Here is a 24942-nt window from a genome sequence, read left to right as displayed (position 1 = left end):
TGGTTAAGTCTCCTTTAACTTGTTCGCCTCCCAGATGACAGGTCGAGACCTTCTCAAGGACCGAAGTCTGAAGCCTATGAAGATTGCCGAGAGTGACATTGACGTGAGTGAGCAGAGGGCAGGCTGATCCTCAGCTGCCTCCTGACCCCACCCAGTGTGGGCAGCTCCCACGGGCGTGGATGGTTCTATAGCCAGATGCTTCTGCTCACACTCCCAGGGCTTGGCCCGTCCTCATCCTCCCAGGCCCTCCCCAACCTGTTCTTGCTTATAGGTCAAACTGAGTGTCTTCTGTGAACAAGACAGAATCCTCCAGGACTTAGAAGACAAGATACGAGCCCTCAAGGAGAACAAGGTATGCATCAATTTTGCACAGTCTTGGGATGGGTAGAGGGACATTATATCTGTCTTTCCTATGACATTAACTATACTCTCATGATTTTATTGAACAATAGGTGTTTAGTTTATCCACAGCATTTCACTGTATGTCTTTCATTGATAAAGTGCTTGGAGAGGGGATGTTCTAGCTGAGCCTGAAGAAAACACATAGAAAGACCCCAGCCTATTTGTTCTGTACCCCCAATTCCCTTCTGTCTGGCCTTCCTCTCCCTGGAGGCCCTGAGAGATGAGCAGAGGAGAGGAGAGATGTTCCACTTGCTTATCTATGATGACCCAGTGCTGGAGCCCTGGAGAAGGGGTGCCTTAGAGAAAGTTCCTCAACAACTACCCTCCTTCCCTCAGTACCTGCTGAAAAAGAACAGGGCAGGGACCCTCACTTCCCAAAGCTCCTTCCCTCCTAGGTGCTGGACTATGGAGCCAACAAGTTTGGATGGGAAGGCAGGAGTGGGCCTGGGACCACCAGTGTTTGCTGTCTCAAACTTTTAAAGCAATTTTTTTTTTGCATTTAAATAAGGCATTAAATTTGTGATACAGAGGGTCACTTCATTTTCCTCCAAGAGCTTACAAAGTTTTCCATCAATTATTTGTTTTATACTCATAGTTTATTTCATAAGGAGTTAGATGACTTTATTATACCCACTTTATAGATGAGGAAACAGAGAGCTGAGCACAGAGCTATTAGGGTACTTGTTCCATGGACAGAAGCAGAGCTGGCATCAGAGGCCCTGCCCTGCTGCCCCCAGCTCAGACTCAGATCTAACAGCTTTCTTTGGTTCCCAGCATGGTGTGGGGAGGCCTCTGGGACTGTCTTCCAATCCTGTTATTCTTTGGCCCTTTCTGGTGTAGGACCAACTTGAATCTGTGCTGGAGGTTTTGCACAGACAGATGGAACAGTACCGAGACCAGCCCCAGCACCTGGAGAAGATTGCCTACCAGCAGAAATTGTTACAGGAGGACCTTGTCCATATCCGAGCCGAGCTCTCCAGAGAATCCACTGTGCGTGAAGGGTGTGGAGGACGGCAAACACTTCCCCTTGGGATGGGCTGGCCTCAGGCTGAGGTTGGATTGGTGGCCAGAGTCTTGGAGAGCACTTTTTCCGGTTGCCTCCTGACTTCAGCTTTTCCAAGAGTGACAAGTCTGTCTCCGCCTATGCCCGAGGCTGCTTACCATCAGTGACTCTAGGGTGGCTGAGGACATTTGAGGATACCCGAGAAAGCACATTAGTCAGAGCAGTCTGCAGGCTATATTCTGATCTGTGTGCAATTAATTCTAAGATGTCAGAATTTCTACCTTTTCATTTGTCTGATGTGAGTGCAGGCCAGGGAAGGGAATTAAAGCATCCCTAGGTGGAAGAGGAGACCATGCAGGTGGCCAGGGTCAGATACCGCACTTGCTCCCGCTCCTTTCCCTATGCCACCAGGCCGGCTGGAAGCCAGCTGCATCCCCTCCTTCTTCTCCTGGCTGGGTTAGCAGAGGTCAGGAGCACAGAGGCTGCCTGGGGGTCTGGGGATAACTAGGGAACAGAAGCAATTTTTTTGGCCAACAGGAGATGGAAAACGCCTGGAATGAGTACCTGAAATTGGAGGGGGACGTGGAGCAGCTGAAGCAGACCCTGCAGGAGCAACATAGAAGAGCCTTTTTCTTCCAGGTGACCCAGGGCTGTTCACCCCTCCGAGCTCTGGTTATCGCTGAGTGTCTAGCCTGTGGGGGCTCTGAGCACTGCTCCCGGCCTTCCCTTCCTCATCCTTGTCAAGCAGTCTCCCCAAACTCTCCCTTGGGGATACCTCCCTGCAACCCAGCCATGATGAGAAGCCTCATCCCAGTTTCCTATGTCTCTCTGCTCTCAAGAACACACGCTCTTGGTGTTTTGGGAAGGATTATCCTTCTGATCAGATGGAGAAGCAGATCAGTGCCAACCTGGAGCCCTTTAGGAGACAGAGACGTGAGAGTGATGTGTGTTTCCCTCTTGTGTTCCTTAGACAGACAGCAACAGAAAACCCTGCCTCCTTCCTGCCTAGATTCCTGGAGATAGGTGCTATTGCCCCTCCACCTCAGGAGGGAGTATGAATTCGGTCCATTGAGGTGCCTCTGATCTCCAGGAGCTCATTTGCATTTCTGGGGGCCAGGCTGGGTGATACCCATCTTTGTGGCCCTACTCCTCTCAGGAAAGGTGGCCTTAGAACCCTGCTTCCTTATCTTAAAAACCAGGCCACCTTATGGATAGCAGCCTCTGTCCCTCAAAGGTAAGACATAAAAGGCCCTGTGTAGTTTCTCTTCTTCCAGGTCAGGTCTCCAAGCTGCCCTGCCCCCATTGTGGTACCCGCCAGGCTTCTACTCACTCTCAAAATTTTAAAAAATGGGAGATGACCTACTTTCCAACCCAACTTCAGATCTGTATCTCCCTCTCTCAGGGGCCTGACATCAATCAGTGTGTTTGAATTCAGCAAGCGTCTCACGGAGGCTCCTTTTGTATGAGGCACCCTGCCAGGACAATTTTGGCTCTGGGCTTGCTAGTTGATGACCTAGTTCTAGGCCAGGTTCTTCATTCAGGTGATTTGATGACAATGTGGACTCTCAGGACATTAGCCTAGGCTTAGTGCCCTGGGGCTTTTCCCTGGGTCCTACTGCCCTCACTCACTCAGACATGGTTCCCAAAGAGCCCAGAGGAGGAGACTCTTGTGGCTCAGGGCTGGCCTACAAGGTGCCCAGAACTCACCTCTCTCCTGCTATTGCTCCTTCCTACCCCATAATTCCCCTTCATTCAAGCTAGTATTTTTCCTTTTTTTTTTTTTTTAATCTCCAGCTCTTAGCATAATGGCTTGAAAATATGGAGGTGAATTTTGTTGACAGAATGTTTCCAATAGTTGTTTCTAGTTGCTAGTTCCTGAAATTGTCCTGATGATCCTGTCCTTTTTCTTTTTTAACTTATATTCTTGGGCTTCATTGTTCTGTGTTAATTTTAGCAGTAAAATTTTTTTTTAGCCTTTTAAGCTTCCCTCCTTATTTTCCCATAATTATAAGTAATACATGAATACATTTCTTTGAACCAGCAAAAACAAAAATTGACACAAAATTTCCTCCATTCCTTTCTTCCTAACTACCTCTGCATGTAGCCAGTGCTGTCAGTTTGTGGTGTTTCCTGAGCATTTTCTATGTATCTACAAACATGTACCTGCATAGAATCATGTCAGTATTTGGGATTGGGAACAGGTAAAAGGTTTCCTTGAAGAGGATCACACTTACACATATTCTGACAACTTCCTTTTTTGTCATGACTTTATGTCGAGAAAATCTTTCCAGAAATGAAACCCCCAGTTTATGCTCCCCAATACAATAACTTTTAAAATTTAAATGTAAGTTAATTAGAAATAACTAAAATGTATAAAATGTCTCCTTCATTCACATCAGAGCATTCCAAGGGCTCAGTAGCCACGTGTGGCTGGTGGCTACTGCAAGGATAGCACAGATTACGGAAGATGTTCATAGTCTCAGAAAGTTGTATTGAACAGCAGTAGTCTAAGTAAAAATTAGTTCCTCTTGATTGCTGCATATCATTTTATGGCCTGGATGTTCTCTACTTTATTTAGCCATTCTTCTTCTGGGACATTTAAATTATTTTCGGTATTCTACTTTTATAAATAATGCTGTTGGAGCTGGGTGTGGTGACTCACACTTGTAATCCTAGTATAGGTTTCACAGCCAGCCTCAGCTACTTAGTGAGGCCCTCCACACCTTGGTGTGACCCTGTTTCAGAAATAAAGAATAGTCGGGCCTGGTGGCATGCGCTTGTAATCCCAGCACTCGGGAGGCTGAGACAGGAGAATTGTGGTTCCCAGACAGCCTGGGCTACTTAGTGAGGTCCTTTGCAACTCAGTGAGACACTGTTTCAAAATAAAAAATAAAAAATAGGGCTGGGGGTATAGCTTGGAGGTAGAATGCCCCTGGCTTTAATTTCCAGTACTGCAAATTAGTTAATTAATTAATTAATTAATGCAGCTGTTAGCAACCATCGTTGAATTGCTGTCTGAAAGTCGGCACTAATTTGCCCCTCCCTTCCAACTCATGGTGCATGAGAGCACTGGACCAGTGTGCCATAACCTGGCCAGAACTTGATGTTATCATCATTTTTAGTTTTTGCCAATCTGTTGTCATAAAAATAGCATTTGTTTTAATTTAGATCTAGTTACTGGTAAGTTAAACACCCCCCTCCCCCCCTAGTACTTGGGATTGAACTCAGGAGGGCTCTGCAGCTATGCTACATCCTCAGCTCTCTCTTTTATTTTATTTTATTTTATTTTACTTTATTTTTTTGCCGGTCTGGGGATGGAACCCAGGGGCATTTGACCTCTGAGCCATACCCCCTGCCCTATTTTTATTCTTTATTTTGAAACAGGGTCTCACTAAGTTGTAGAGGGCCTCACTAAGTAGCCCAGGCTGTCTGCGAACTGGGATCCTCTGGTTTCAGCCTCTCGAATGCTGGAATTACAAGCATGCGCCACCACGCCCGGCTCTATTTTTTTTTTATTTTGTGACAATGTCTCAAGAAGTTGCCCAGACTGGCCTCAAGCTTGCTATCCTCCAGCCTCAGCCTTCTGAGAAGCTATGATTGCAGGCCTGTGCCACCACTCTTGCTTTAAGTGAAACATCTTTTTATATGATTATTGGGGATTTGTGTTTCTACTATGTTTTATCTCATAGTGATTTAAAATCCTTTTCCCCTCCAAAACACAAATCTATACAATATAATAGATCTTGTCATAGATCCTGGAGAATTTAGCCCTGTGAGTTCCTAATGAGAGACAGCCTGGGGCCTGGGGCCACTAGCCCCGTGTATTTCCCAGTGCCTTGATGACTGGGAAGGCACAGCCCTGCTTTGATCAGACTCTGTGCTGGCTTCTGTGGTGTAAGCCCAGGCCAGACAGGCTGTTAGAGCTCTAGACAAATGAGGAATGCTTGCAGCCCATGTGCAGATTCTCAGTAACAGGGCTGAGTAACAGGAACTCATCTCCCTGTGGCCAGGTTTAGCTGTGAGAAAACTCATAGCCTTTTCAACAAAGCAGAGTATCCTCATGGCTACCTGGGCACTGGGGAAGCCAGGGGATAGAACATCTATGAAACAGTGTAAGAGGCAGCAATCGGTGAGGCTACCTCTGGGGGTTCCCATCCAACTTCTGGACCACGAATCCAGGCCTTTGCTGAAAGCAGTACGCAGCCTTCCTGCCCAGTGTGGTGAGAGGGTGCAGGAGTGACACTGCCTTGCTACTCCCACAAAACCCACACTGCATCAAGTTGCCAATTTCATCACCGTTGGAAAAAGATGGGGACTCTCTGGCCATTGCTCCTCTCTGCTCTTCTTTTTATCAGAAAGTCAAAATGGGCTAAAACTAGGCTGACAGGGGAGCTTTGCCAGGGATTTTATCCTCTGCCTTCACTTGTTCTCAGCACTCAGTGTGGGAACTTCAAATCTGGAGGTCATCCCCTGTCACTTACATACCCCAAAGTTAGCCGTGCACCTGCTGTGTTAGGACTGTGCTCTAGGGTAGAGCTGAGCACCTCTTTGCTGGTCCCCTCTAAGGGTGTGCTTTGCTTTTGAGACGTGGAAAGGGGAGTGCGTGCCCTCTTGGCACAGGAGCCTTTAGAAATCTCCTGTCTTGGCTGCTGGAAAGTTCCATCAGGAATTTGACGTGATTGTCATTTATCCATTCAACATACATGCACTGAAAACCTCCTAACTACCAGACTCCATGGGGAATGTACTCAGAAGCACACAGCTTTGTTGCAGAATCAGACCAGTCAGTCATGTCTAGTGTGAGAACTCCTCCAATAGAGGGACAGCTGGGCAACTGGAGAGGGAATGGGGCACTTTCTCTTCATGGGTGGGACCACGTCTATCTTTCCTCCATTGTGACTTTAAACCCCAAAGAATACTACATCTGTGCTGAGGATGTGACTCAGTGGTAGAATGCTTGCCCAACATTTACAAGGCCCTGGCTTTGCTCTCCAGCACCATAAAAAGAAAAAAGATAAGGAGAGAGGGAGAGGGAGAGAGGGATATAGAGAGAGAGAGAAAGAAAAGAAAGAGAAAGAAAGAGAAACACACTATATCTAACGTTTAAATAACCCCATTAGAAGATGGTCACGACCCTTAACCACAGCATGCCCCTCTTCATCTCTTTTAGGTCCTCTTCCCATCCAATTTTGGTTGTAACTTGTGCATATGATCATACTGTGTAGCTCTTTTTCAACCGTACTTTTAAAAAAACAGTTTCATCATATAATCCACATACCACGAAAGGCATCCTTTTAAAGTATACAGTTCCATGTTTTTTAGTATATTAATGGCATTGTGAGGCTATCACCACAGCCAATTTTATCATTTTTTAAATCATCTCTCAAAAGAAGCTCTGTACCCATTGTCGCTCCCCCCCACCTCCCTATTCTGACCACTCCCACTCTCCCCTAGCTAACCACTAACCAACTTTCTGTCTCTATAGGTTCGCCTGTTCTGGACATTCTCTATAAAAGAAACTGTACAATATGTGGCATTTTCTGTCTGTTTTTTTTTTCCCTTAGTGCAATATTTTCAGGGCTCATGCATGTCGTAGCATGTATAAATGCTTCATTATTTTTTATGGCCGAATAATATTCTAATGCCCATTGTACTTTTAATTAGACCTCAAATCCTAGGATTCTATATGAAAACCTCCTAAGTACCATACACTGTGGGGAATGTGCCCAGTAGCACACAGTTTTGTTGCAGAATCAGACTGGTTAATAAATGTCCAGTGTGAGAACTCTTCCAATAGAGGGACAGTGGGGCAACTTTAGAGGAAACAGGGCACTTTCTGTTCATGGGTGGGACCATTTATAAACCCAAATGGTATATTTAGTGTGTGTATGTATGTATGTATGTATGTATGTATGTACACACACACACACACACACACACACACACACACACATATGGTGGTACTGGGGATAGACTACAGGTGTATTTTACCTCCAAATACATCCCTAGCCTGATTTTATTCTTTTATTTTGAAACAGGGCCTCACTAAGTTGCCAAGACTATCCTTGAACCTGTGATCTTTCTGTCTCAGTTTCCCAAGCACTGGGATTACAAGTGTGTGCCTCCACACCCAGATCATTATATTTTAGAGATGATGTAACCTCTAGTCCTTGCTTTCCCACCTCTTCTGTCATAAGACTGTGTGTGTGTGTGTGTGTGTGTGTGTGTGTGTGTGTGTGTGTGTGTGATTTTTCAATTGTGGTAAACTCCTACACATAACATAAATTTTCCATGCTAACCATTTTTGAGTGCAGTTGTGCGGTGTTTGGTACATCTACATTGGTGTGAACCCAAATTCCAGAACTCTTCATCTTGCAAAACTATTAAACAGCTCCCTGTGTCCCCCTTTCCTCACTCCTGGCAACCACTCTTCTACTTCCTGTCCCCATAAAATTGACTACCCTAGAGACTTCATAAGGTATTTAAATAGAATCCAACAGTACTCAAGGCAGTCTGTATTTAAATTAGCTAGAAACTCTGCAAGCCAAGAGGCAAAAGCTGCTCCAGAATTCTTCCCTAGCTGAGTTGCACAGAAGTGTGTGGCTTTTGGACCTTGTGTGCTTTCCATGTCTATGCCTCCCTAGGAAGCTGTGAGCAGCCCGCTAGTTCTGGCAGTTTCCAAAGGGGCCACAGACCCCCATGGTGAGGGGCTTTACCTGAAATGGCAGGATAAAGCTTAGTAAGAAGCTAAAAAGGGACTGAACCACCAACTTGTCTTCCCCAGGAGAAATCGCAGATACAGAAGGATCTGTGGAAGATTGAAGATGTCCTTGCAGGCCTCAGTGCAAATAAAGAGAACTACAGAATCCTGGTGGAATCGGTCAAAAATCCAGGTGAGGAGGCATCTCCCTAGGTATGGAGAATGGGAGATGGCCTTGGGGAGGCCAGATCTTCATGGACTGTTACTCCACTGTCCTCCGAGGAAGAAAGTCTTCATTGCACTGCCTGCTTTTTCCCCTCCATGTCTCTTAGAGAGAAAAACGGTGCCTTTGTTCACCCCTCCGCCTGTGCCTTCGCTCTCGGCCTCTGAGAGCAAGCCCCTGCAGCCCAGCCCTCCCATCAGCCCTGTGCGGACCCCTCTGGAGGTTCGGCTCTTCCCACAGCTGCAGACCTATGTGCCGTACCGACCTCACCCTCCCCAGCTGAGGAAAGTGACGTCCCCTCTTCAGTCACCAACGAAGACAAAGCCCAAAGCGGTAAGTTGCAGTGACCAGGAGCTGACTGCCTTTGTTTCCCCTCCAGCTGATGATTGTCCCTCTCTGTCCTCAGATCAGCTTATCTTTGGAGAGAGGCTCTTGGACAGCAGAACCAGCTGGAGTCTCAGGGAGTCCCCAGTCCTGAGAAATTAAGGAGTAGTGTTTACCCTGAGTTTCAGTGAGCTTCTCACCACTATGACCCAAACACCAGACACACAAAACTTGGAATGAGAAGATAATATTTGCTCACAGTTCTAGACACTAAATTTCATGTTATACCAGCTTCTAAGCAGGAGCTGGGGCTGCAGGTCCTCAGGGCCTCATTAGGGAGTAGAGAGCATGAGGGGAGTAGGAGAAGCTGTGACAGCTGGCCCAGCTCAGGAAAACACTAGGCACCTTTGCACCCCTCTCTCTACAGCCAGGTTCCTCCTCTGCACTTAGCTTGTGTCTGCCTTGTCTAACACATGAGCTCTTGAGGACATATTAAATTCAAACTATAACACCTCTTGCCATTGTGCCTTACCCTTTCAGGATTGGCAGAGCCCTGAGAGCTGGTCCTCACCCTTCCATTTTGCAGTGGGGAAAATTGAGGCCCCATAAGAAGTGACTATGCTGAGTAGTGTAGAATTTGTGGCTATGTTGCACAGAAGTGTGTGGCTATTGGTGAGGCTTCCCCATGCAGGGCTCTGGTGGACCTGCGGAGGGCTCGCCTGCCTGGTATGGGCCAGGTGCTCCTTCCGGCAAAAAAATATCTTTATTCTCACCTGCAGCTGAGTGCTGTGCTTGGTTGTGAAGTAGCTTGTAATCTTTCCAGAACCCCCTGGAGCATGAAAAGGAAGGGCAGTACCTCTACTCAGCAGAGAAAAAAAGCCCTGAGGTCTTGAAATTTTCTGAAGGTCTCCACGTTAGACAGTAGGCCAATCATTCTCTTTTTTGCATTGTGTCATCTACAGCCCCTTGTCCTCAGATCCAGTCTGTGCCTGTGTGGCGGCCTGTGCCATCGCTTTGGCTTGCCTGGCACAGAGAAGGTCCAAGCCCTGGCGAGGTCTTGGAATACGGGCAGTTTTAAAGAAACAGGTGATGTGGTTAGGTGCCACAATAGCTTCCACCTCCACAGCAAAGCCAGCCTTGCTTACAGATCAAAAGTGGCCTGGCCCAAGAGCAAGGAAGCCAAAGCAGAGGGCACCTAGGCATGTGGGCTCCAGGTTTTTACCAACAAAGGCTGGGAGAAAACTTTTTTGGGCACCATATGTGCCCAGCACCTCTGATGGGGTCAGTGCACAGTGCTGGGTCTTGTGACCTCACCATGCACCTGTTTCTAGCACTGGCTCAGGACCCAGAGTTGGATCCAGGGTAGCCTTTGCCCCAGCCAGAAGCACTATAGATTTCTCCATCTTGAGATTTCCTTCCCAATCCCAACTCTAAGAGGCAAACTGGAGCAGCAGCCATAAAACACCTAAACAGAGAGCAGAAATGTCTGGGGCAGGGGCCTGCAGCTGGGGGATGGAGTCGAAGGCAAAGGTGCCACCCCTTGGGAGCTGGGATACCAGAGTCTTGTCCTTGTTCTCTCACCGAGTCCCTGGGCAAGTGTATCTTTCTTCTGAGGCTCTACGGCCTGCCTTTTGCAGTGAGTCACGGAGGCACCTCCTCAATGTAGGTCCTCTGGGGCCATCAGGCAGGGCTACTTCAGCTTGGTTGATCATCAGGGTTATCGGACATCCTCTCTTCTCCTTCTTGTAATGTGTATATTTACCTGTATTACCATTTTGTGTTTGCTTTTTTTTTAACATTTGTCCCCAAAATGACATAAAATAGTAATATATAATTTAACTAATTAATAATAATAATAATAATAATAATACATTTATTACACCCCAGGGCAGGCAGTAATCTCTCATGACTACCTCTTATGTATTGAGTCAGGAAGGAGGAAATCATTTGTAACCACACACATTTCCAAGAGACAGGGCAGGAAGACATAGGCCCTGTCCTCGCTTGGCTCCTCACCTCACTGAAGGATCCAGAGATCATGCAGGGCTAGGAGCTGGCTCGGGCCAAGCACTGCAGAGTGGGGGACGGTGGGTGCCTTCATCAGCTTTGATGTGTCACAGTTAGCAGCCCGCCTCCCGCACTGCATTCTAAGGAAATGGGGTAGGCAGTTTGGCACTGTGCCAAGAGCATGGCCCCCGGAAGCCTGAGTCTTGGATTTGGGGACACAGAAAATTGTGAATCAGTGGAAGAATAAAGTCGGAGCGCAGTGGTGGCATCTGCCCACTTTATCCAACGTTGCTCTTCTCTTTCCAGAGGAACCTTCACCTTCACACTCCTGGCCTCTGAAGGGGCCTGTTCAGTGGCAGTGCCGCTCAGCGGTCCTCCACGGACACATCACACTGTGCCCTGATTCTCATTCTCTTTCTGAGCAGGAAGATGAGGCACCTCCCAGGCCCCCGCTTCCCGAACTCTACAGCCCAGAGGACCAGCCGCCAGCTGTGCCACCTTTGCCGAGGGAGGCCACCGTCATCCGGCACACTTCTGTGAGGGGCCTCAAGCGGCAGTCGGATGAGAGGAAGCGGGACCGGGAGCTGGGGCAGTGTGTGAACGGGGACTCAAGGGTGAGCCGGGGACCCCTGAGGCTGCCTGCTGTGGAAGACATGTGTAACAGGCATGACAGCCTCGTGCTGCCCCACAGGTAGAGCTCCGGTCCTACGTGAGTGAGCCTGAGCTGGCCTCCCTCAGCGGGGATGCGGCTCAGCCTGCCCTGGGACTTGTGGGCTCTGACAGCAGGTACCAGACACTGCCGGGAAGAGGTAAGGCAGGACCTCCAAGATGTCTTCTGGAACCACCAGTCCCACTACACTGCTCCCCACCCTCCCCGGACCTCGCACCCTGACCTGCCTTTCTCTGACCCACGTCTTTGTCTTCTCCTTCTTTGTCCCCAGGAACAACAATAGTAACAGTTACTGTAAAGCCGGACACTGTTCAAGCATTTTATATATAATTCATACTCAAAACAGTGTGACAAGAGAAGTACTAGGATTCCTCCCATTTTGGAGATCAGGAAACAAAGGCTCAGAGAAACTTGATAACTTGCCGATTAGCTGATCAGTGAGGGAGTCAGAAGATGATCCTGGGCCTCTGGCTCCTGACCAGCGCAGCCTGCAGGGGTGCTGGGTGGCTGCCATCTGCCAGGCCATCTCGGGCCTCCTAGAGGGTTTTCCCTCTTACATCGAGGAGTCCTTTCTTAAACACACTCCCTCAGCAGGGTCCCCTTCTTGTTTTCCTCCCTTATCCTTAATTGCACAGGAAGCAGAGGCACCCCTAGGCTGACCTCCATTCTCTACCTGGAGCCTTGGTCTTCCAGGCCCTAGGAGAAAGAAAATATTGATAGATGTGTTGTTGGCTGGGCCTTCTTGGTCCCTCGAGTGATTGGGGGTGATGAGGGAGGGGTGATGAGGGATTGTCCACTCCACCACAGATACGTTTGAGTCCTCTCTCCTCACTAAAGGGCTCTCAGGGTCCACGTCAAGGCTCCAGCAGTCATCCACCATTGCTCCCTACGTTACACTCCGGAGGGGACCGAATGCTGAAAATAACCAGGCGACCTTCCCTGTGAGTGACCTTGACCAGTCCTGGAGCTCCCTGTTCCTTCACGGGGGGTGGGTAGGGCTGGACTGGCAACCCTCTGAGATCTAAGGATGGCCTCTGAGGTGACCTCAACCCCTCCTGAGAGCAGGGTCCCTGACCCACTGCCCACCAAGAAGGTCCTGCCCCTGTTTTCCAAGGACCCCACACTTTGATCCCCAGCCTGTCAGGGTTGCAGGAGGGAACCCCAAAACCCACACCCTGGTGTGCTGCATATGTATCCTCGGGGTCTGCGTGTGCAGGACGGGGTGCTACCCGGGAGCTTGTGGGGGCCAGAGGCATTGCAGTGCTTAGCGCACGAGGGTCTCTGTGACCAAGAGGAGCCCAGCTAGAGTGTGTGAGACCCCAAATGGGGATGATGCCAGCCGGGCCGCTCCCTTTGTGCTCCCAGCCCAGCTGTTCTGTCTCTCACCACCTCCTCCTCCTCCTCAGAGACCCAAGAGTGCCTTGGAGCGCCTCTACTCAGGAGACCACCAGCGGGGCAAGATGAGCGCGGAGGAGCAGCTTGAGCGCATGAAGCGGCACCAGAAGGCCCTGGTTCGGGAGCGCAAAAGGACGCTGAGCCAAGGAGAGAGGACGGGCCTGCCCTCGTCCCGCTACCTCAGCCACCCTCTCCCCGGAGATCTTGGCTCAGTATGTTAGGCAGGCGGGGCTGGGACAGGGAGCAGAGCTTCCCCTTGAGCTGAGTAGAGCTTCCCCGAGGCCCTCCAACACAAGCACACCACACCCAGCGTGAGTGAGCCGTTTGCTGAGTTAGGTGGTTGCGAGGACATCCCATGGGGCTGTTTGTCCCCAGCCCAGACTGCATGTGTGAGCTGGTCAAAGGGTGACCCGGAACCAGAGCAGGAGGAGGATCCTATGGCAAAGGCCTAGGAGCCTGAGAAGGTATCCTATCAGTTCTCCAAGCCAAGCACGAGAGGGGCCTTTGCAGGCATCTGGGGTGTCTCAGCCGAAGTCAGGACTTGGGAATAGAGGGTTCAAGGAGTATGGGAAGAAGATGGTGATACGCTTTGATGAGAAGTGCAAACCAACAAGCCTCCCAAACTTCCAAGCAGGTGCTGGAGGGCAGGGCGGCGACTGAGCAAGGGCTGGTGTCCACTCCCTGAGGCTGGTCTCCCATAGCTGGTGCTGAGACCTCAGGGTGCCCAAGAGAGCTGGGGGGATCGGTGCTGCCCCTGGTGGTGCTCTCTGGCACTGCACCCAACCCATAGTCGCCTTAGGTCCCTTGTGGAAACATTCCATTTGACTTTTCCATTTGAAAACGCCATTTTCCTAGACCTCTAGCCTGACTGGTCTTTCCCTAATTCATTGCACAAGCTCTTTTGCTTTTAGTGTTACCGCTCATTGCCTTGCTAATCCTGCCTGATTGTGTTTACAGAAGCTTCCAATTTGCATTGTACATTCTCTAACTGACCTGTGCTGTTTGTTACCAGGCTCAATAGCAGCAGCTCCTTTCTCCCTAGCCTAGCAAGAACCCCCAAATGTGACTCACCTTTCTGCTGCCCTCCTTTGTGTAGGCCTACTGACTCATGATTTACTCATCCCAAAAGCCGCCCCGCAGCCTGAGCCAATCCACTGCCTGAGGACCACAGTCACTGGCAGAGGTCTGGGCATTATGAATTTATCAAATCCATGCCTTACACCTGGACTGAACAGTAGAGATAGACTTTAGAGACTGCAAATTTGAATAACTTCTACCATATCTGAGGTTGCTCAGTTTTAATTCCTCCAATCCCATCACACAATTTCCTTTGAAAACCTTTTGTGCTTCTGGTATAACTTGAATGGGTAGTAAAATGACTTTGTGTTCAGAGGGCCTCTCTGCAGCTGTTAGCTCAGACACCAAAGGGGTTAGACCTAGGATAGCCACACCTTTAAAAGCTGCAAACCCAGTAACTTTTAAATTTTATAAGCAAATGTTATATGGGGTAACACTGACTTTTTTACATCCTGCTGTCTCAACTGTAGAGGTTATCTAAAAATCGTAACTTGAATACCATGTAACTTTTCTCTTAAGAAAAGACTTATGTAAGTCTGCATCAACGCCAATAAACATGTTGCCTAATAACGATGGATTGGCGTGGTTCTTCCCCAGGATGTTCTCTGTAGTCTAGTAGACTTTTCCTGTTTGTGGAAACAATCAGGCTGGGTTTAAATGAGGACTTGTCTCTATTTGGAGCACTTGTGAGCGTGTAAGAAATTGTGAGTTTTCTTTGTGAATCATTAAATTCATTCATTCCTGAACTTCAGCTGCCTAATCTTTTCACATTGTAATTGGAAAACCATCACCCAAGAGTGATAAATTGGTTGGAGTCAGTATTGAGAGCTTGTGCATGAATGGGTGGAATGTGCTGATATGGCTATGGGTTTGGGGCTTGGGAGGTCCTTGAGGGGCAACAAGGCAGTCATGACCACTTGGCACTCTGTGGGGTGGATGGGCTGGAAGGAAAGAGAAGGCCTGAGATGGATAAGCATCTGTTTTGTTCCTGCTCAAGAGAAGAGAGGATTTGAGCCTGTTCTGTACTCAGCAACCTGCTCAGCAGTGAAAAGCCTGTGAGGACACAGGCCCTAGGTGAATAGGAAGCCACCGTCCAGCTGGACAGTCATTCTTGGATCTTAAAATGATTGGGACACACTTTTCTTCTTTGTAAAGAAATAATTGTTACAAAGTTGATTCTGTGAAACAGCTTTGGAACTATTGCATTTGATTTAGCATTTTGATTTTACATGGTGTGGGATTTTTTTCTTCTAGTTTAAAGAAAGCATATATCCCAAATAGATACCACTATTTACAGCAGTCTGCTTCACTGTCCCCCACCTGCTCCTGCTTGGGATCCTGCCCTGGATACAGGATCCCCCACCCCAAATGGATCCTGTTGGGAAGATCCAGTAGGCTCTTGGTTATTCTTCTTCCTTAACAGGATCATAAATGGCTTGTTTTATCCATTATTTCTAAACCCAGGACATATGCCTTCTGAACCAGAAAGCTTTCTATCAGCTGTGAGGCAGCAGAAAGGACAGAGCCATTCTCTGGAGCTCCACTCTAGGTCCTATTTTGGGGTCATGCTCTTAGGTCTTAGGTCTGAGAGCATTCTGTATTCTGGGGACCTTTGTAAGCACAGTCATATGTCTTAGACCTGTACCCTAAAGATACGTATTTGTATCCTGGAGGCCCAGATCAGAGAGCAACCAGCAATCTGGAACAGGCCACGTGAAGGAGACGGAAGCCTTGTTCTCCATCACACAGGGTTATAGTGCACAGCTTTTCTCTAATGGGTCATAGATCCATCTTCCCAAGGACCCCATCCTGCAAGGCTCATCCAAAAGGGGACCAGCGTGGCTCTCTCAGCAGCCAGGAAGTGACTGCAGTTAACCTTCTTATTCTGTTGCCAGTGGAAGCGAGAGCAGGACTTTGACCTACAGTTGCTGGAACGGGCCGTGCCAGGGGAAAGAAAGGACAAGGAGGAGAACGGCTGGCTGAAAGTGCAGGCCATGCCTGTCATGGAGTTGGACCTGGAACCTCAAGACTATGACTTGGACATCAGCAGAGAGGTGAGGGTAGGGGCTCCCTTCGTGTTCCCCCACCCCCAGCCCGATGGCAGGGCCTTTAGGCTCTGGCCTGATCAATCCTCCCACTGGGGAATCTTGTCCTGAACGCAGATAAGGTTTGGTGACACTGTGGCCCAAAAAAATAGATGGAGCCCCATGTCTTTTGATGGGAGTTCAAACCCATCTCTGTAATTTAGGACAAACTGTAATAGTAACTTCTATGTGCCTCAGTTTACTCATCAGTGAGTTGAGTATGGTGAGGATTAAATGACTCACTGTGTTCCTGAGAGATTTGTTTTATGTTTTTTTTTTTATAGCACTAGGATTGAACCTAGGGGCATTCTGCCTCCAAGCTACACCAAGCTTATTTTATTTTTATTTTGAAACAGGATCTCAGTAAGTTGATGAGAGTCTCACTATTTTCTGAGGCTGTCCTCGAATCTGTGATCTTCCTGTCTCAGCCTCCTAGGTACTGGGACTACAGGTGTGCACCACCATGCCCAGCTCCCAGGAGGTTTAGAAGTATTTGGAAAGACTGACACATAGTAGGCATCAGTCCTTGCTACTGTTAGAAAATGCTCCCCTGAATTCCAGGGGTTGACCTTACAATTGGCCAGTTGGGCAGATTTAGGTTATCAGACTTGGAGGTGGGGGGCACCCAGCCTGTTTGAAAACTAAATTCTGTTAGTTTCCAGCCCTAACAGAAATGAAGAGAGAGTGCATAGCTATGGTCTGAATTCTTCTGGCGCCCTCTGGTGGCATGCATCCATCATGACAGGACAGGCTCAGGGAAGCAAGTAACTTGTCTCCAACCCAGGGTGGGAACTCAGGATGACAGACTCAGAGTCTTCTGGACATCTGTTGTCTCCTGTGGGCTGTATTTTGCCATTTGTAAGTTCTGCAGGGCAGTTTCTACGGCTTCTTGATTCACTTTTGTATCCCCAGCACTGAGCTATAAATGTTTGCTAGAGAAAGACTTCATTGAATTAATCACACTTTGGCCCATAAATGTCCCAAAAAACATTTGGATAAGACTTGCCCTTCCCTGAAACAGCATGAGACCAAATGTCATCACAGGAAGGACAGGTTTAGGTGGACCCTCAATAAAACATCCTCACAGGTTGTCTGGTAGGAGAATGAGTGCTGAAGAGGGGCTGTTCGGTGCCTTCCTCCTGGTCTTTTTTTTTTTTTTTTTTTTTTTTTGGTGGTACTGGGGCTCCTGGAAGTTCTTCTACCTCCAGGCTACACTCCCAGACCTATTTTTTATATTTTTTATTTGGAAACAGGGTCTCTTAAGACAGCGAGGCTGGCTTCAAACCAGCGCGATCCTCCTGTCTCTGCCTCTCAAGCGCGGGGATTACAAGCATGCGCCACCACACCCGGCCTTCCTCCTGGTCTTGAGAGGCAGGGTCAGTCACAGACTAGCACCCACTTGACTCAATAGGTTAGGGTCTCATGCGTGTCTTTGGGAACCAAGGAGCTTTGTGTGAGTTAATTAGATGCCTCTGGAGTTACTGGTTCCTCGATCTGCTGGGGCTCCAGGGGTTAACGAGGTTGGGCCTCCTGGCCTTTTCTCTTGGGTACCCCTGAAATAACAGAAGCTCTTTGCTTTCTCAGATTCACAAAGCAGGCTCCACGTGCTGCCTTGGCAATGCACGTGTGCTCTGTGGTGTCCTAATTGGCCTACCTGACCAGGGGAAAAAATCCTTCCTTATCTCTAACCTAAATCCCTCCTCCTACAATGTAATCTACTTCCTTCCTCTAGATCTGCCCTCATTGGGAATAACAGAAGAGTCTATTTCTTACCATCTTTCAGCAGAATGCAAGGGCTGCATGGGTTTCAATTTATTTAAATTTGTCCAACAAGAATAAAATCAGTCTAGTTGAGAACAAAGAACAAACAACTTTGGGGCTAATTAAGATTGCAATCCAGGAAAACAGATTCAAGCGGTCTTGAAAGTATGCTCCAAGGTTTTACGAAATGATGGCTGTGTGTGTGTGTGTGTGTGTGTGTGTGTGTGTGTGTGTGTGTAAAATCTCACAGGGAATTAACAGTTGTTATTGGAGAAAGTGAAGTTGTCCTGTAAGAAAGGGGTTGGGGCAGTTTGTGTCTCTGGGCACTTTGGGGAGGGGTCTGTTGTACAGGTCAGCAGGGGTCAGCAGTGTTCCAGAGGTAAGCTCACTCTGCATCCCTGGTGGGCATGTCTGTAGCCCAAATCAAAGGATCAGGTGCAGACCTACCAGAGATGTAAGAGCTCCATTTTAAGGACCCTCAACAATGCTACTCTGTTTGGATTTTTTTTTTCTCTTGATAAATCTAAGATCAGGTTTGCCCTGGGATTGTATTTAGCTTTCTTTTAGGAGCTTTAACCAAGCTCCTTGCATGTGGGCCTGCAAGAGCTGCATTTAGTGTTCTTAGTCCTGAGCAGTATTTCACCAAACTGAATTTGCCACTGGGTGAGTGAGGTATTGGGGGGTGGGTCCAGGTCCATTTCCCCTTGGAAAGCAGAAGATACTGTATAGCTGCCTCCTGTCTAGACCAGAAAGCCCTATCACTTCATTTCACCCATCTACCCATCAGCCCTCTGTTCAAGTGTTGGGTCCCTGCGTTAGACAGTAAGAGACAGTGGTGAACAGGAAGAGTCATGGAGGCGGGTTGGTGTCAGGGAAGGCTTTCTTGGGTGAGGTCAGAAGAATGAGCATCATCATCCCTGTCAGGAGAAGAGCAGGGCGAGCGGCCCCACAGTAGGAGGGGCACTGGAGGAGCAGTGTGGGTCGCTGTGGCTGGAGAGGTCATAGGTCAGGTCACGGACAGCTCAGGCAGCACTGAGAATTATCACTGTTCTGAGAGCCTGGAGTCCAACTGTCCAGGCTTGCCTTTCCCTTTTTTTGACATGTAGGAGGTTGATAAGGTGCCACCTTGATCTACACCGACCCACACCACCTTCCCATAAGAAGTTATATGGTGTAGCCTTCTTTGGTGTTGGACCCAAGTTCAAGTCCCAGTTGCGCAGTCGAGGAGTTTTGTGATCTTAGCGGGCTATTTCATGTCTATGAACTCTTGATAATTGCTCATGACGGGAGAGGTAGGGAAACCAGGCCTCTGAAGCTCTCCTTCCCCCTCCCTCTCTGGTCCTTTCCCCAGCTGTCCAAACCAGAGAAGGTGTCCATCCCTGAGCGGTATGTGGAGCTGGATCCCGAGGAGCCACCCAGCCTTGAGGAGCTGCAGGCACGCTATCGAAAAGCCGAGAAGATTCGCAACATCCTCGCACGGTCAAGGTCAGCCCTTGCTTGCTTAAGTTGTGACAGCCCTCTAGCCCCACCCCTGGGTGCTGTTTCAGTTATGTGGGACCTGGGCCAGGCTGGCTGAGGTGCAGGCTTTGCCAGGCCTCTGTCTCAGGTGAGCTCCACTCATCGGAGGGGGAAGGCAGATACTTGGTCAGAGACAATGCTTGCCTGGGTCATCTGGAAAGTCCTGAAATACTCACAGAGGGCCCTCTTCTGGGCCCTCTCCCCTAGACCTGTATCAGATGATGCTAGCAAGCGTAAGAAGTGGAGCTCAAGGCCGGGCATGGTGACACATGCTCATAATCCTAGTACTTGGGAGTCTGAGACAGGAGGATTGCAAGTTTGAAGCCAGCCTCAGTGACTTACAGTCCCTCAGTAACTTAGCAAGACACTATTTCCAAATTAAAAATAAATAAGTAAATAAAAGGTCTGGAGGAGAAGCCCAGAAATCAGTCTACTTGGGGTGTTCCTTCACTCAGAACTGTCGACTAGAGCCAGGGGCCCCAACCTTGACCCACGGGTGCCAGAGGCTTTGCCTACTTCCCTGCGTGCTGAGCTGGGATGCTACAAATGGCTTTTCTGTCCCTCTGAGCCTCTCTTTCAGAGCTCAGTCATTTTATGTCTAAACGAGACAGGAGGCTGCAGCTATAGCCCTTAACTTGAGGCCTGGGGCCTCCTAAAAGAACAAAATGGTGATGGTTGGGATGTTTGAGGAGAAATGCATCCTCATTTGTCTTGAAAGAAAGCCCACAGTTTGCACCTGATACTTCCCCAAATGCTGAGGGTCTCCAGGCCAGGGAGACCCTCCACCCCGAGGCCGATGCCCAGGGTGGCGAGGGCCCACAGCCTGCTTTCTGGTCCCCCCAGCAGCATGTGCAACCTGCAGCCCGCCTCAGGCCAGCACCGCAACAGCCTGGCCGACCTGGACTCGCAGCTGCAGGAGCAGGAGCGCATCATCAACATCTCCTACGCGCTGGCCTCCGAGGCCTCCCAGCGCAGCAAGCAGGTGGCAGGTAAGGCCATGGACGCCAGGCTCCGAGACCCAGTCCCACCTGCTGCTCCTCAGGGCCAGAGTGGCTTAGCCAGAGCCAGGTAGTTAGCAGAAGTTGGCAGTTGAGGGCCAGCTGTGTTCTTTTGGCTAGAGAGAAAGTCTGTGTGACTTCAGGTTTGTCAGCCAGAGGCCAGGGCTGAAGTGGAAAGCCACTGAAACCATCGGTGCTTGGATTTCTTGCTGGAGCAAGGAAGAATGGGGCCCCTCCAGTCCTCCCTGGGATCTCTGCTTTGGTACCAAAACCAAAGCCACTGTTCACCTTGTCAGAGTGTCTGTGCCAGAAAGCAGCATTTGGGAAGGGGGTTCCGCCACAGGGTAGGAACGTGTGTGTGTGTGTGTGTGTGTGCGTGCGTGCGTGTGTGTGTGTGCGTGCGCGCGCGTGCACATGTACACGTGAAAATGCTACTTTCTCAAGCCAGGAAAGGGATTCCAGGCTCCTTCCTCTCTCTACTCATGCACCCTCTCCACGCTACCCCCTAGTCTGCCTAATGCCATTTCTTCCCAGATGCAGAGGCTGCATGCATCTAGGTTGTGCTCCTGGTGGTGTCCAGGTGTGCTCCTTCTGGGATAGGAATGCTCTGAGGTGGTATTTCAATCTCTACCAGTCCTCTAGCCCTAGCCAAATGGCCTACAAGAGGCTGAAGATGGGGCCTGCATGGCCCTGGGTAACTGGCACGGGAGCAGAACTTTGCTCTGATGACAAGACAAGGTGTCAGAGTTTCAGCAGAAGCCTGCTTTCTGTCCCCCATATGCCACTCCTGCACATGTCTCTGAAGTCCCTGCTGTCCTCACTCCCTTAGCAGACAATGTCAAGTGGGCGCTGAGGTGGTCAGTATGTGTTCTGTGGCTAGGGACACAAGAAGCAGCTGTCTAGACCCCTCTTCTAATGACTCTGGGGCTCATCTCAGCAACGTTTGGGCTCCTCCCCATGAGCCCCCCCACCCCAGTGCCCTCCTCTGCATGCTTGCTCTAACACTGATCTGCCACCCTCGGCTTCTTTGCCACCAGCGGACAAAGGGCTCCAGCCCCAATGGCCTCCGGCCTGTCCCACCTCCCACTTAGTGGTGAGTGCACCTTTCCCTGCTCCTGCTCCCTCCCCATCTCAGATCAGAGCAGGAACCACCGGCAGCCGGTCCTCCCGGGCCCAGACCACTAGTAGGGGCCAGCAGGGCCCGCACCGCCTGGGCCTGCCAAGTGGGGTGTCGGCTGCTGCGGGAGCAGAGGAGTCTAATGCACCACTCAATTCCTGTGTGCTCCGTCTAGCGCAGCAGCTGGCCCTCCTCCTGCCTAAAGCCCCCCTGTCCTCCAGGACGGTGCCACCTTACCCCCCCTTAAGCAACGGACTCCACTACACCTTTGTCTAACACCTTCCAAGTAAGAGCCCCTGCCTGGCCTGCCCGTGCTGCGCGTGGCCCTCACCTAGTGCTGAGCATGCCCCCGCCTCCGCTGAGCTGATTGCAGTGCCCCTTGCTGATGCTTCTTTTGCTGGCATAGTGGCTGCTGTAGGGACTGGCCTGGACGGTAGGCAGGTGGGGAGCCAGTGTTTTTAGGGACTTGGTCTTCTGTGGCCCTGATACAATAGAGGATGATCTGGACCTCTGCCTCTCTGAAATCTTTAGAGCCTGAGGTGTCCCTCGCCCATCCTGCTCACCTTCCCAAGGGCAGCTTGATGCCCCAAGACCAACACAGGCCACACTGCCTGCCTTGGGGGCTGGAAAAGAATAGATAACTCTTGACCTGTCAGGGATTTAACCAAGGAAAGCTAAGATCTTCAAGATTAGAAAAAGAGCAGTGTAAGCCGGGCGTGTGGCGCACGCTTGTAATCCCTGCGCTTGGGAGGCTGAGACAGGAGGATCGCGCAGGTTCGAAGTCAGTCGTGCTGGCTTAAGAGACCCTGTTTCCAAATAAAAATATAAATATGGGTCTGGGAGTATAGCCTGAAGGTAGAAGGGTTTCCAGGAACACCAGTACAAGGAAGGAAGGAAGGAAGGAGAGAAGAAGGAAGGAAGGAAGGAAGGAAGGAAGGAAGGAAGGAAGGAGACCAGTGTTAGCCAAGCATGGTGGCTCACGCTTGTAATCCCAGTACCTGGGAGGCTGAGACAGGAGGATCTGGGTCTGCGGCCTGCCTCAGCTACTTAGTGAGGCCCTCTGCAACTTATGGAGACCCTGTTTCAAAATAAAGAATAAAAAATTAGGCTAGGGGTATAGCTTGGAGGTAGAAGGCCCCTGAGTTCAATCCCCAGCACCACACACACAAAAAAATTTTAAAGGCCAATTTTGATGAAGCTGAGGCCCAGTGAGTGGCTGGTCCTACTCCAGGTCACAGCATTAATGTGAGGGTGAGGACTAGGGATGATCCTTGTTCACTGAGTACCTTAGGAAGGAGAGGAAGGCAGGCCCAGGGCAGCGTGAAATTGGTCCTCGGTCAGCCAGGGTTTTCTGGTGCCTCACCAGGTCCTCCTTGTGGGAATCTCTAGTGATAAGAGGAGTGTGGGTGAGGGATAGAGCCCTGGACCAGGGGCCAAGAGGCCTAGCTCAGGGTAGTCAGGAGTGAGTTGGTGGCCTGGGCCTGTTGCTGCTGAGCCCCTGCCTCACCTGGACAGGGGAGGGTCAGACTGCAGATCTTGACAGTTGATCTCACTGTCATTTTGCAAAGTGTTCCCCTCTCTTTCCCTCGCCCATGCTACGGTTAACCTTGTCGAGTACCTACTGTGTGCCAGGCATTGCACTAAACAGGACTTTTGATCCACACAACAACCCTATGAAGATATTCACCCCCATTTTGCAGATGAGGAAACGAAGCTCAGAGACCCTGAGTGACTTGCCCAAGGAGTCGCAGCTTGTAAGTGTCAGGGTGCGAAGCCCTCTGGGTGAATCCAGGCCCTTTATTCTCCATCACCACTGGTGGACTCGCCTGGGCCACCAGGGCCTCTAGGTGTCTGGAGAAGGGAGTGGAATGAGGGACAGGGCGCATGTGTGGTGGGGCGGGGCATGATCTTCCTTGATGTCCTCCAGCCCAGGTTTACCTCGGCCTCGGAGCCATTCAGGCTGGCTCTCAGGAGGTGCGGAGCAGAGGCCGGAAGTGAAGATCCTTAGGGAAGTGCTCCAGCTGGGTCCTTTGTAAAGGCCACAGGGACTGGCCAGGGCCATGATAGGGTGTGTGTTTTCCTCCTAGAGATCTGAGCAGGGTGATCCCACACAGGCAGAGAACAGTAGGAGAGAGGATCCACTCCCCCAGGGTTTTGGTGCCCCTGTGACCTACTGTTAGGCCTTGAATGCTCTTGCTTTTTTCAGAGCACATCCACATTCCTCTTTCCTTGACAGCATCATTAAGAAAAAGTATGATCCATCTAGTTTTAAATAAGAAAACTGAAGCCCAAGGAGGCTGAGCTACTCAAAGTCATTCAGTGAATGATAAGCAGGGCCACAACTGGACCTAGAGTCTTGCCCAGGTCCTTTGCTCTATTGCACAGGGACCCAATCCAAGGGCTAGTCTGCATCGGATGCACTTCCTAGAATTGGAGGGAGGGTGAAGCCCAGTAGCCATGCATCCTAGAAGCTGAGGGTCCCTTGGCAGCGGCCGCACTGCCCAAGCCCCCTGCTCTGCTTCTCTAGCAACCTGTCTGCCATCCCCTGTGGTGTGTGTGTGCAAAGACATGCCTGCTGTCCACTGCCTAAACACAAGCAGGGTCCTCCAGCCTCTCATCATCTCCTGTGCTCTTACCAGCCCAGGCAGTGACCGACCCGTGAGCCAATGTGCAGAAGAGAAGCCCGGAGCCAGGGTCCCAGTGGAACCAGCTTCCTTCCAGGAGATCGGCCTTTCTGCCCCCGTGCAACCCCCCTTCAGCCGAGCAGGAGTTCTGGCTGGAGGAAGGAGCACCAACCACGGGGCGTTCCCCACAGGGCTCAGTCCTAACACACACTCACTTGTTTTAGTTCAGACTCCTTTTTACACTGCGACAAAGGCACTTTTGATACACACTGTAAAATACTGACACTGTATTTTAGAACCAGATCATATTTTATACTGTTCACCTCAAGGGCTGAGTGGCTGGAAGGGTGGGGGTACAGGACTTTGTAGCTACACCCATGGATTCAGGTACTGTTAGGATGGTAGGTGTGGGTGGTGGGGAGAGGGGCAGGGCAGCAGAGCCCCGCAGCTGCTGGTAAGCTCAGGGGAGAGCTGGATCTGAGAATATGCTTCCAGTGGGTTCCAGCCTGATGCTGCTTGACACGCTGTCTAGGAAAAGAGGAGCCCTTGGCTGCAGAGAGCAGCCACCTCTGACCCAACCTGGTGAGCAGCTCTGGTGAGACTCCACCGGGATGGCCTGTGGAGCCCACTCGGTGCCTTGACCTTTGGTTTTGGTTTAGGGAGCGCCAATGCGTGCAAAAGCGTTGCAAGAGCATGGGGCTCCCCCTCCTGTCTGGGAGATTCCCTTAGCAAAGGGCTCTACTCAGAAAGGAGAAAAAAAAAAAAACAGTTAGCTTTAACTTAAAAAAATATACTTTGAAGTACAGAAAAGATGCGAAGAAGCAACTTTACTGTATTGTAGCAATAAACTCCACACTGGCATCTACCTGATAATCCCTGACTGGATGCCTTCCCTCCAACCAGGCTGGGATGGGAACCCTGGCTGCCTGCCCTGGGGAACCCCAGGTCGGTCGAGCACTTGGGCCTGGTGGCAAGAGGGTAAGCAGTGTGCTCCCCGACATCCCTGGTGGGCCTCTCACCAGCCCAGCCACAATGGCAG

The 24942-nt window shown here is 50.0% G+C and overlaps 1 protein-coding gene across 4 annotated transcripts in view; it reads left to right on the top strand.

Annotated features, from left to right (window-relative positions):
• PLEKHA7 (pleckstrin homology domain containing A7) overlaps positions 1-23941 on the top strand; it is a gene marked incomplete at both ends in the record, with an annotated part of 246813 nt that extends 222872 nt beyond the window's left edge. For 2 of the 4 annotated variants that reach the window (XM_080697927.1, XM_080697926.1), the window contains 14 exons: positions 35-103; positions 272-352; positions 1243-1392; positions 1943-2044; positions 8190-8298; positions 8438-8661; positions 11085-11273; positions 11351-11468; positions 12167-12270; positions 12736-12936; positions 15697-15855; positions 18998-19131; positions 20011-20153; positions 21455-21555. In XM_080697927.1, the coding sequence (XP_080554053.1) occupies positions 35-103; positions 272-352; positions 1243-1392; positions 1943-2044; positions 8190-8298; positions 8438-8661; positions 11085-11273; positions 11351-11468; positions 12167-12270; positions 12736-12936; positions 15697-15855; positions 18998-19131; positions 20011-20153; positions 21455-21555 (1884 nt within the window). Of the gene's footprint in view, positions 1-34; positions 104-271; positions 353-1242; positions 1393-1942; positions 2045-8189; positions 8299-8437; positions 8662-11081; positions 11274-11350; positions 11469-12166; positions 12271-12735; positions 12937-15696; positions 15856-18997; positions 19132-20010; positions 20154-21454; positions 21556-23918 lie in introns of those variants that run through there. The other 2 variants (XM_080697925.1, XM_080697924.1) reach the window with 2 other exon arrangements.
• Positions 23942-24942: the final 1001 nt, after the last annotated feature.

This window comes from Muscardinus avellanarius (assembly GCF_963383645.1).
Source record: "Muscardinus avellanarius genome assembly, chromosome: 1".
Taxonomy (NCBI): Eukaryota; Metazoa; Chordata; class Mammalia; order Rodentia; family Gliridae; genus Muscardinus; species Muscardinus avellanarius.
The sequence above is the reverse complement of the archived record's forward strand: the minus strand, read 5'-3'. Positions and strand labels throughout refer to the sequence as shown.